Consider the following 12,728-nt stretch of genomic DNA (forward strand, 5'->3'; position numbering starts at 1 on the left):
TTGATGTTTATCATTTTTAGAAACTGCATCTGAGGTGACAGAAGCATATCTATCCAATTTTAATTTAGTGCATTTATATTCTGTCCCATCCAGAAATTGATGTAGAGACATCCAGACTATTTGTGAAAGTAATCACTGTTCCAGAATTCATTTTGTACAGTTAAATGTTGTTATATTGATGTGTGAGTAAAATCAGATTAGTTTTAAGTGTTTAGGACTTTATATAATATAGCAAGTTATTTAATGACAGACATTAATGGAGCCAGTTTGGTCTAGTGGATAAAGCAACAGGCTAGAAACCTGGAGACTGTGAGCTTTATTCTGCCAACTGAAAGCCAACTGAGTGACTTAGGGTCAGTCACTCTGTCCCAGGACAACTCACCTCACAGGGTTGTTGTGGGAAAAAATAGAAGGTGGAAGGAGTACTAGGTATGATTACCACCTTGAATTATTTATAAAAATAAGGTGTAAAAAATAAGCATATAAATTAATTTATAATACAGAGATACATATACATATACATACATACATACATACATAACATACATATGCGAAAACCACCCACACATTAATCACGAAATCTCCAGAACCGTAAAGCCTACAAACTTGAAATTTGCCACATATGTTCCTCTTGGCTTCTAGTGCTCACTAAGAAAGGATTTTTCGAAATGACCATCAGAGTATTAGTATTTCCTATATTATTATAACATGCTCTGGTGCTAATTAGTTAGACTTCTACTCCCCCTCCCAATTTGAAAATAACTCTGGAGAGAATGGGATAGCATATGACAGGCTTCTGTGGGGCAAGCCTCATGGAGAGAAGGGGCTAGAAAGCCTGAGGGAGAAAAGGGGATAGGATAGGAGAGAATCTATGGGGCCAGTCTGAGGGAGAGAAGGGGAGAGGAGAGAGTCTATGGGGCCAGCCTGAGGTAAAGAAGAGGATAGGATAAGAGAGGCTTCTGTGGAGCCAGCCTGAGGGAGAGGAGAGGAGAGGAGAGGAGAGGAGAGGAGAGGCTTTTGTGGGGCCAGCCTAAGGGAGAGGAGAGGAGAGGAGAGGCTTTTGTGGGGACAGCCTGAGGGAGAGAAGGGGAGAGGAGAGGATCTATGGGGCAAGCCTGAGGGAGAGAAGGGGATAGAGAGGAAAGGCTGATTGTAACTACTCATTAATTTTCAAACTCTTAAGTGTCGATTTATCAAGCCCGATCACATAGTTCCATAGTGGAGCATGGGTATATTATTTTCCATAATGTCCTTCAAAATATCCTCTCTTCTCCTTTCAGATTTAAAAATAAATCCATTTTTATAAAAACAAAACAAAATCTCCCTTTAAAGACTGCTTTTATATATTCTGGTCAGGTTTTGCATGTCTTTGTGTTTGCCGTATTTTTTCTCTTAAGAAAAAAACTCTAAGGACCAGGACAACTGGGTTCCCCTTCCCCACGTTTGCAGGATAACTTTTGCTTTATTATTGAGCGATACAATTCTCTTTACTCTTTATTCTTAACTCTTATTTTAAGGGTTTAGGCAAGAATCATGAAAAAGAGGCATAATCCATCCATTGTCTATAAGAAGTAGGCATAGAAACCTACTTGTATAGAAATCACTTCCCATAAGTCCATATATTTAGGTAAGAAACAATGAAATTCAAAAATAAAATCCTTTGTATTATCAACTATTAGGAATTAGTCATACTAAAACAGCACGTGGCTAGGAAGTTTGGCTAATAATGGCATGTAAGCAAACAAGGACAGGAAAGGGATTAATGTATTCTTAATAGGCACCTCGGATTAGCTGTAACCCCAGAGGACCTATCCAATGGGACCAAAGGGGAGGGAATGGGGCGCCTCGTTAGGGTGTATAAAATGTCTTGCTTTTGAATTCAGAGGTGTGGCTTTTGTCTTAGAACTTCCTGTTGAAGTTTCCCGCCAAGACGCACCGCACTTTGCAAACTGCCTTTTTTTATTTTACGTATTTATTTTTTGATAAATAAAATTCTCTTCTTACCGATCCAAGTTTTTTTGTGTGTGCGGAATCATTTCCAACATTTATGATATGATTTTTTAAAAATGTGGTTAGGGGTGTACCAAGGCTTTTCATTTGGATAAATTGACGGCTGGGAATATGGAGTAAATAGTCGAAAACATTGGTCTATTTTACTCTGTGCCACCAGTAGAGAGCCTGTAAGCCAATGTTTTTCAGTTTCAGCAGCTTTAAGATATTTAAGTCACTGATACTGAGAAACACTGGGCTAGCTCATCAATCTTCAGGCCTCTCAGTCTGAAGGCTTGCAAACTGTGCCATTCTATATCCCCATTAATCAATGCCTATATGTCCTCTGACCTCAGAACTAATTGGTCCTACATAAGCCAAGGAAGACATTGAGTATGCTTTAGTTAATCAGAAAGTACTAGATCTACTGTATCTTTAGTGTATTCTTTAATTTTTGACAGGGATTAGTTGTTGATGTTGTTTAGTTGCCTAAATCAATATCTGTCTCTATGCGACCACATGGATCACAGCTCACCAGGCCTTCTGTTCTCCATTGTCTCCTGGAGTTTGCTGAAATTCATGTTCATTGCAGCGATGACACTATTGAACCATATCATCATCTGTTGTCACTTCTTTTGTCTTCAATCTTTCCCAATATCAGGGTTATTTTCTGGATAGGGCTACAGTTGCCCAAATGAAACCAGTCTCATGAAGCAGCAGGTGGAGAGAGCTTATGCTCAAATGTGGCTGGTGCACCAGATACAGCCATTCCTTGAATAGATGTTGAAAGGTATAACCTAGATTAATATAATTTATTTATTTATTTATTAGTTCAATTTATATGCCGCCCTCCTCCGAAGACTCATATACCTGCTTATTAGGGCTTCTGACCAGGGGTGGGTTCTACTTACCTTTACTACCAGTTTGTAGCGGGGCCACGCGCGTGCGCTCTTCTGCACAAGCGCAGAAGCTTCTGCGCATGCGCAGAAGCGTTTTGATGATGTTGGGGTCAGTGGGCGGAGCCTTCCGCCGGTTTTACTACCGGTTCTATAGAACAGGTGCGAACCGGGGGCAACCCACCACTGCTTCTGACCAGCAAAGTCAATGGGGAAGCCAGGTTCACTTAACCATGTTAATTATCTTAACAACAACAAGCAGAGATTCACTTACCAACTATGGCAAGAAAGGTGGTAAAAGGGGGCAAAATTCACTTAACAAGTGTCTTGCTTAGCATTGGAAATTTTGGACTCAATTGTGGTCGTAAGTCTAGGACTACATTGAGGGCCATTAAGTTTTCAGATACTACTCAAAGGACTTGTTATTATAAATCCTGACATAACTCCAGTTTTTGATTCTAAAAGAACTGCCTTCTCCAAGTATGCTGACTGGGAAATTCTGGGCCTCAAAGTCCCCCACATCTTTAAGTTGTTATAGTTGACAAACACTGCTTTAGGGAAGGTCTACGAGTGATCCTTTGTTCCCGGATTGACTGAGAAATGGCAGTATAAAAGCAAGGTTTCTCTGTAGGTGTGCTGACTTTGTTCTTTTCCTTTTGAAGTGAATCTTTGGAAAATAGGTTGAAGGAAGGTTAGCTGCTGTTGTCCCTGAAGATATATAATTATATGCTTTAGCTATTAGGTGACTGACTGGCTGAATAATTTTATGTTAATTTTATAGTTAGAGTTTATTGATGTGATTCTGTAAGCCACCCAGAGTCTGGTGGAAAGGATGGCATATCAATGAGTAAAAATGAATGTAAGTTGCATTCTGAATAAGGTAAGAAGCACATTTGTAATCACAACCACTTTTTGTTCTGACTCTCCTTTTGATTGACTTTGCTTCATTGTTTGCTACACTGTTAAACTGAGGGATAATGGAAACATGGACGCATGGTCCTTCAACATATAGATGCTGTGATTTAGTGGATAAATATATGTGGAAAATAGGACATGTAGACTTAATTATGAATGAAAGGGCTAAAATATAGCACAAGGTATGAATTGGCATTAATTAGATTACTTGGATATGTATGAAAGAAGGAAGTGGTAATGAGTTTTGAGAAAATAGCAACACTCTTGAGTATATGCATTCCAGAGGGGGGGGGGAAATTGAATTAGGTGAAACGAATGAATGTGTGGCATAGAGATGGGAAAGTACACAAAAATTGATTGGCCATCCAAGAACAAATAAAAATGGAAACTAGTTTTCACTATTTTCCTAGGAAAAGATATTTTACATACAGCAAATACTGTTTCACTTTCCAAACAGCCCTCTGATGCTAAGGAGTTCTACTCCCCCTCCCCACCTGAAAAGAAATCTGTTCCAAATGCAAAACACAAGCAGAGGAGAGGAGTTTCACTTTCAGTTTTACTTTCACAGCAGCAACCAGGGTATAGGATAGGGGTGGATTCTGTGGGGCAAGCCTGAGGGAGAGTAAGGGTTAGGGGAGGGGAGCCTTCTGTGGGGCAAGCCTGAGGGAGAGAAGGGGATAGGATAGGAAACATTTCTGTGAGCAAGGCTGAGGGAGAGAAGGGGAGAGGAGAAGACCGATCATAACTACTAATTAATTTTCAAGCTATAAGTGTTGATTTATCAAGCCCCATCACATAGTTTCGTAGCGAAGCACGGGTATCCAGCTAATTTAGTAATAAAAAGATATGAAAGTGAAAAAGAGGAACAAGGTGGCTCAGGGGCTAAGACGCTGAGCTTGTCGATCGATAGGTCAGCAGTTCAGCGGTTCAAATCCTTAGTGCCGTGTAATGGGGTGAGCTCCTGTTACTTATCCCAGCTTCTGCCAACCTAGCAGTTCGAAAGCATGTAAAAAATGCAAGTACAAAAATAGGAACCACCTTTGGTGGGAAGGTAACAGCATTCTGTACGTCTTTGGCATTTAGTTATGCCGGCCACATGACCATGGAGACGTCTTTCGATGGTGCTGGCTCTTCGGCTTTGAAACGGAGATGAGCACCGCACCCTAGAGTCACGAACGACTAGCATATATGTGCGAGGGGAACCTTTACCTTTATAAAAGTGAAAGACTGAGTAGAATAATTTCCCAACAGAATTAATGAATGCAAAGTGGATGTAAAAAAAAAAAAGGATACAGATGGTGCTTGGAATAGAATGATTAATTACAGAGTACCAGAGAATTGTCTAGGCATGCTATAATAAGAAGTAAGAAAAAAGATGCTTAATGGTATTAATGAAGTGAAAGAGACTACAGATCTGTTTGCATGTGTTATATGTTTGTGGTATATGTTTACAAAAAATGAGAATGATTAGCAAAAGATTTCAACACTAAGCAGGGACTATGACAAGGATTTGACTATTAAATGTTTATATGTATACATATAAAAGCAATGCTTGGGATAAATTTAGGAATTTGGAGTTATCTCTATACTTTTCTACTGCATATGGATAATCCCTTTGTCAAGGGAACTTGAATTGTTTCTAGAGAATATTACATATCTTGAATGAGGCAGTGTAGATCAGTGGCCCCCAGACTTGTGAGCACCAAGGACTGGTTCTGTGGAGAGAGGTTTTTCCGTGAACCGGAGGGGGTGTGGTTTCATGTGCTGCCTGCATCCTGCAGATGGGGCCTTGCTTGTTTGCGCTGCCCGGTTTTTGGCATCCCGCAGCCTGGCGCTGGTCTACGGACTGGGTGTTGACGACCCCTGGTGTAGAGTGTCATATTTAATGTTTAATTCAAACAATTATGTTGGAGAGAAAAGTGAAGATGGGAAAATATTTTTTTTCATGAACAAATACTGGTAGAACGATGGAGGGTAGGATATGAAATGTTCTAAGGAAGAAGTATGTTGATGTGATTATGTGATAAACAGAATGATTAGAAACAAATCAAAGAAATACATGAAAGAAGAGCAAGACAATGAGAAGTCTGAGAAAGTTGTGTTTTACTGATGAAAAAGAGAGAAATGAGATGGTTAAAGAAAAAGCATCAACTAAGCAGCATCAAAAAAGCATTTTCTCTTACAGATATTTTCATGAAACAACACAAGTCTTTAGATCTGGCAGATGAACTAGCAATTAGACAAAAGTAAAAAGACCACCGGAGACAGAGTAAATTTTTATTCTAATAGTAAATTAAATTAAATTCTCTGATAGATGTGAGGAAATTATACTGTTAATATGACTTTTAAAATATTTGTTTCAAATTTATTTATTTATTTACTTATTGTTTCTTTGGCAGATCCAAGATGGAATATTTTTGTTCAATATTACTAATTTCCATTAGTTTTCTACATTCTGAAGCATTACATGACAATGGAACTGCATCACATAATGAAACAACAACAGGTAGGGAAAACTTCAGTTTTGGTGATTTGATATGGTGTTAATCTATATATTTTTCTTTCCAAACTTAGACTTTAATTTCCATGTTTTCTAGCAAGCATAAACATTCAGCTATGTACTACTAGAGTTTTTAATGATAATACATCTCGTTTAATATTAATACACAAAGAAACAGAACTTAGGTCATATGTGTGAGTATATATAAAATGCAATTAGAGAATGAACAAAATGCTTTAAACACAAAGTTACTATTAATTATTATCAATGACTAATTGGTCTCAATAATGAGTATGCTAAATTAGAGTATCTAAAGAGCTGGAAATAGTATTATGATAAAGTTTTAGCTATTTTAGAGCCACTGTGTTCTGCCAGTTTATCTTTACTGGGAAGAAAGTCTCAGACATATGATTTAGATTTCATCAAATAGTCTTCATAATTCAGAAAATATTTATTTCTAAAGCTCCAGTGAAGAATATGAGAATCTAACCCATATTCAAGTCATGGTTTGATCAAGATTGTGTTATGGCCAATCTAGGTTAGTTAACATTACAGAGCTTATTTAGCCAATAATGATGATTAGTTCAAAAATTAGGACTTGGTTTTTTAAAAAAGTTATAATTCTATTTTAAAATGGAGAAAAAACAAAAGCCGTACTATAATTGGTACAATAGGTCAAATAGTCATGATTATGAACCTCTCAGCATGAGAATCTATTCTTTTCTAAAGGGTTAAGTTGCATCTAGGTCAATTATTCTAAAGATCGATCATTTAGAAGCATTTCCTCATTCAGTGATTAACTGAATTCAGTCCTTCTAAAGCTATCCTAAAGATTGGTCCTTCATAATCCTTGCAGACATTCACTCTGATCCTCCAGTTGTAACATAGTAAGGAACGGGTGTCAAACTTGCAACATCATGTTGCCGTCACATGACATATTGCGATGTTTTTCCGCTTTGCGGAGCTGGGGTGGGTGTGGCTTGCATGTGACGCATATAGCCTGCAGGCCGCCAGTTTGACACCCCTGTAATAATAATAAGGCATTCAGAAAGGATTTGTTTGTGGCTGAATTACTAAAGGCAAATCCCAGCTAGTGGGCCTGCTGTTTACTTATATAGGTTGTGCTTACTATAAGGTGACCAGATTTTAACATTGGTAAAGAGGGACATTGTGGGCGTGGCTTATTTTGTGGGCGTGGCTAGCTGGTCATGTGACTGGGTGGGCGTGGCTACCTGGTCATGTGACCGGGTGGCCATGGCTATGTGTATAGGGACTACTCAGAGGGCTGGAAAGTCATTTCTGACAGGTCCTCACACTTTTGACTGGTCCTCACACTTATGACCATCCTCACATTTATGCCCGTGCAGCATTCTTAACAACCATGTCACTCATTTCACAACTGCTTCTCTTCCACAAGGTGACAAGATAGGGCAAAAATGTAAAATGTGAGGACAGTCGTAAGTTCGAGGACTGGTCAAAAGTGTGAGGACCAGTCAAAAATAACTTTTTCAGCCCTCTGAGTAGTCCATATGCATTAAAGGATTACAGCAATAGAGAGGGATGAAGGAATGGAAATTAGAGTAGGAGTGAGGGTAAGAGAGGGAGGAAGAGAGGAGGAGAAGGAGAAAGAAAGAGGAAGTAGGGAGGAGAAAAAGAGGGTGGGGGGAAGAGAAAGTAAGAAGGAAAGAAAAGAGAGAGGTGGTAGGTTTGAGGAGAAAGATTGCTGTACAATAAAAAAGATGAAAGGGAAGAAAGCCAACCCCAAGCAAATATAAAGATATTAAGATAAAGAATGAATTGTTAAACTTTAAAGAATAAAAGAGAACAAATATGAATAAATAGCAATAATTAGAAACACACATACAAACATACAATGTATTTTCTTTGAACAGAATATTTGGCTGGTTCACAAATTTAAACAGCGTTTAGTCATTTCAATTAAATTTACAATTTCTATATTTCCTTTTTGCCATATTTATTCCTCATCTATTTTTTAAAAAAACCAATATTACCCTTCATCCTCATCTCTAATCTTAATCAAATTCAATTTTTCCCTTCTATTCTATATTATACCCCTTCCCATTGTCATCTATTTTTATATCCATCCTCACATTGGTTAATTATGTAATTATGTAATACAGTTGTTTAATACAAATTCAACATTTTAATATAAATCAATTAGTTATAAAACTATCTTTTTTGTATATTAATCAATATGAACATGAATATTCCAATTATTTCCATGCAATCCAATTTCTTACAAATCGATTAATTATATTTACCAATAATAATAAACCAAATAATTTCTCCCATATATTCCTCCGAACCACAACTTAACCATTTCTGCTTTCAACACAATATACAATTAATAGTATCTCAATTATTACAATTCCCTAGTTAAATACAGCTTTTTTTCCTTTGTGTTTTAAAATCTTGAACTCTCCTCCTAAATTTCCCATTGTTTGCAGTTTTTCACCTACCTTTTTTGGGGAGGAAAAATAAAAATAAAAATAAATCTCTCTCTGCCTCATTTTGTCACGCTGCACCAAAGACCCTGGTTTCGGTTTCGTTTCTGAAGCTTAGCTAGGGGAAAAAAAAACTGCTTTACACTGATTGCCTGTAGGGCGGCCCTTTGAAGCCCCGGGCAAGAGTTTAAACAGTTTTTTTTTTCTTCTAGCCATCAGCTGGGGCTCAAGAAAAATTGGGACTTTTTTGAAACGCCGCGGGACGCGGGACAAATTGCTCAAAAGCGGGACTGTCCCGCCAAAAGCGGGACGTCTGGTCACCTTAGCTTACTAGATCTTGAAGAATTGGTTTCATAAAAAAAAAAAAAAGTTAAGTTTTGATCCAGCTAATTTCTACTCAGTTATTTTTCTAATTACAGTTAGTAAAGTGTATTCTATGTGCCTACATTTGAAATTGCTTGCTGGCTGGCTCATAATAAGATTCAGATTAAGGAGTCACCTGTATTTTAACAGATAGATTCATTTTTGATCACCCCATAATTCTACTACATTTCATGGGGAAAATATGCATATCATCCAAAAGGAGGCTGATATAACACTGTTTTTCATCACTGTTAAAGTGATGTTTGATTTATTTCTGAGTGATGGACTTTGCATCTTTCTGGCAGCCTCTGATTGAATGGAAGCATATGAAAATACGTTCCAGGATGTCTCTTGGTGCTAATTCCCAATGAAAAATGAGTGAAGAATGGTTATCTGTTTCTTCCTCTCCTTTTTAATTTTTACATACTCCATAATCCAAGCTGTAAAACACACTGAATTCCGTCCACTCAAATTGGATGAACCTTTCTCGGTTCTCCATTTTGCAGATTTGCTCCACACTCAAGTTAACCTAAGTAACTTTCAGATTACATTGCATTGCATTTTGAAGAGGGAAGACTTGCTGTAATTATTCTGGTCTTCAGTAAAAGGCATTGTTATAAAATAAACAGTACTAGTATTCAGCAAGCTAAGATTTTTAAATTTCTAGGAATAGCCCTTCAGGCATTTGCAATTTTGGAAGGAATAATGAAAAGCTCCTAGCTCATGAACCTGCCAGCGCAATCCTGTATTTTGCAGGAAGTAGAGGTTGAAAGTAACTATGTGCCCACTGCTCTTAATATCTATAGAGCTAAGATTATTATCTTTCTATACTATGATAGCTCCCAGATTTGCTTTGATAAAGATCTCATGTCCACTGAAGCAGTTCAGTAAAAAAATTAATATCTATTTTCTGAGCATCCTAGAACATTCCCAAATCTTTGTTGTCTGTGGAGTGAGGCCTTACTTCAACAAGTAAGGCCTCACTCCACAGTGAGCATAATTTATTTCTATTGAAATAAACTATATTTATTTCAATAGAAAGCTCTTTGGCTGTTCTGACTCTCCTGGGTAGTTTTTACTTAGCTTGAAAAAAAGGCAATGAACTCAATTTAGAAAACATGGCCTCTCTGTTCAATAGTTAAATTAATCAAGATTAGAGCAGCCAACCTAGAATTGAAAGCCAATGTTTCTGATATTGACCTTCACAATGACTGGAATATATCCCTGGTTCATACAGGGTTGGTATAGATGGAAGACCTTTTACCCCAGCAGATTATGTGACAAACATTCTGACTGTATCACAGCAAAGAACTTCCTCTTTGGAAAGGCCTATGTCCCTCCCTTCTGTTCTATCTGAAGGGTGCTGCTTAATCCAAGATTGACTACTACTTGCCAGCAGGGTGAAATGGAGTCTGTTACTTGTTTTTTATTGTGTTGCCTTTTTGATACAGCTTGACATTTAGATTTAATAGTCCTCTGTTGTCAAATTGTTCTGGCTAGTCTACAGAAAAAAACTGTCCTTCCTTTACCTGATGTGCATTCAGAGGCACTCAAGAGAATAAGCCAGTTTTGTGGATTTGTTAGTATCATTAGAACGCCAATGGTTTAGATATTAAACATTTGAATATTATCTTCTGGGTAAAATCGATTTGCTTTGATTGTTATATGGTTTGGACATATTTTGTTCTTTGTTTTTATCATTGCATTATTTTACTGTTCTGTGTGGTTTATCTGTGAACTAAAGTTGCTGGGAGTTGAGTGGTATATAACAATGCATAATAACATAACATCACCTTCCAGACTCACTTTCTTTATGCCACTGATAAATCAATAGATATCTTATTTCATCTATTTTTTTAACATTCTTATTGGCCTTTTTCATTTTTTTTTGTTCTTTTCTCTTTAGTTATTACTAATTACCAATAAATTATTCCTATCAGCAAAGGAAACAATGCCAAAATAGAAATGCATTTAAAAACAACTCACACTTACAAACTCCTCCATACCAAAGTAGCAATCTAACGCTCCATAAGAGGAGCTGGGTAAGAACATTATTCAGACAAATACAAACTCACTACAGAACTCAGAATACCAGAAAAAGGAAACAAACCACCTATCCATTCCAACAAAATGGATACGTATGCAACTTTATAAAAAAAAAAAAATGCCTGACCACTCAATCAACTGCAGCACAACCGACATGACATATGAAATGGATAATATTACCATGCATCAAAAACTTCTTGTAAATAACAGATGATTACAACCATACAACATCACCATAGCACCCAACTATTATACATTGCTCAAAGCCCCATTCTGAGGGAGATGGGCTGGTTGGGCCCCATGAGAGCCCTCCCCCCACCTGTAATAACAACTCATCCCCATCTTGGAACTTCCATCTTTTTGAAATGTTATGATGTTATTTTATAATTTTTTTAAAAAATAATCCTAAATTATTCTTTTTCTAATTTTAATTTTAATTTTATTGATTAAATTGTACATCTCCCAGACCCCCTTTCTGAGGGAGATGGGTAGTTAAGAAATATGAAATATAAATAAAGTAAAAAGGAAGCAGACCTGCACACATCCTCTCCAGCAGCCAGATAAGCATAATAAGCATAAACACCAGACAAATAAACTATCTGAAAATACTATTCTAATCAAGGAACTATTAAAGAAAAAAAATCTGCTAGGTTAATCACCTAGCAGAAATGGTGAAAATCTCAGCGTACTTGAAGGACTATACACAAGAAAGATATGTATCGGAATGGAGAAGATGGATTGACTATATTCAAAATAAGTATCAGACAAGAAAATATCCAATAACTTATGAATGAACGTTAAGTATTAGAAGTATTATGTTATCTATAGTGGAGTTAAGGTTTCAGGGGGGGAGTTAGTAGTCTGAGGATAAGTAGGTTAATCTAGTTTATGATTGTTAAATGAAACACCTTGTATTTTGCTCTGGGAAGTCTGGGGGGGAGGGTCGGATGAGGGGAGGGAAAGGGTGGGGGGAATATGGGGGGGGAAGAAAATTTTTGTTTTTTGTAAAACTTTTCAATAAAAAAAAAAAGAAAAAAATCATACCCCGCCAAAATTGGCAAGGCAAATTACTGTAAACAAAGAGGGAACCGATTCCACTCTTACTCACATGATGGTACCAGTATTACCTATGGTAGTTGGGTAATGAAATGTCTGGAAACAAGCTCAAAGAGTACCAAGAACTCCATGGGACAGAAAGGTGCTACCAGATAATACCATCATGTGAATGTGAAAGGAACTTTTTAAATTTTTCAAATGCCTAATTTTTTATTATTTCTTTTTTTAAAAAACGTAGTTTTCCAAATGGCAGAGATAAAATATGGAAAGATTTGAGCAATTTCATGGAATCTCAATCTATCAGTGACTATCGGGTTTGTGACTAGAATGGAATATTGCATACCTAAGAACATTCCAGTTTCCCTCAACTTCATGCCCTGTTTATGTTGATGATTCCTGAATTTGCTAGTACCTTAAGGAATTGATGTTTCCGGTTCATTACTTCTAAAACTTCAAAACCAAATTCTTATTTTCTTCCTCCTTGAGTGGATTGTACTC

At 37.1% G+C, this 12,728-nt stretch overlaps 1 protein-coding gene across 5 annotated transcripts in view; it reads left to right on the plus strand.

Annotated features, from left to right (window-relative positions):
* PTPRE (protein tyrosine phosphatase receptor type E) overlaps positions 1 to 12,728 on the plus strand; it is a 125,048-nt gene that overhangs the window by 65,567 nt on the left and 46,753 nt on the right. For all 5 annotated transcript variants that reach the window (XR_015728340.1, XM_034436462.3, XM_034436461.3 and 2 more), the window contains exon 3: positions 6,200 to 6,306. Coding sequence is in view for 4 of the 5 variants with exons in the window: in XM_034436462.3 (XP_034292353.1) it covers positions 6,200 to 6,306 (107 nt within the window). In the remaining variant the exon portion in view is untranslated. The remainder of the gene's footprint in view (positions 1 to 6,199; positions 6,307 to 12,728) is intronic.

This window comes from Pantherophis guttatus, chromosome 6 (assembly GCF_059756535.1).
Source record: "Pantherophis guttatus breed Tessera chromosome 6, ASM5975653v1, whole genome shotgun sequence".
Lineage (NCBI taxonomy): Eukaryota > Metazoa > Chordata > Lepidosauria > Squamata > Colubridae > Pantherophis > Pantherophis guttatus.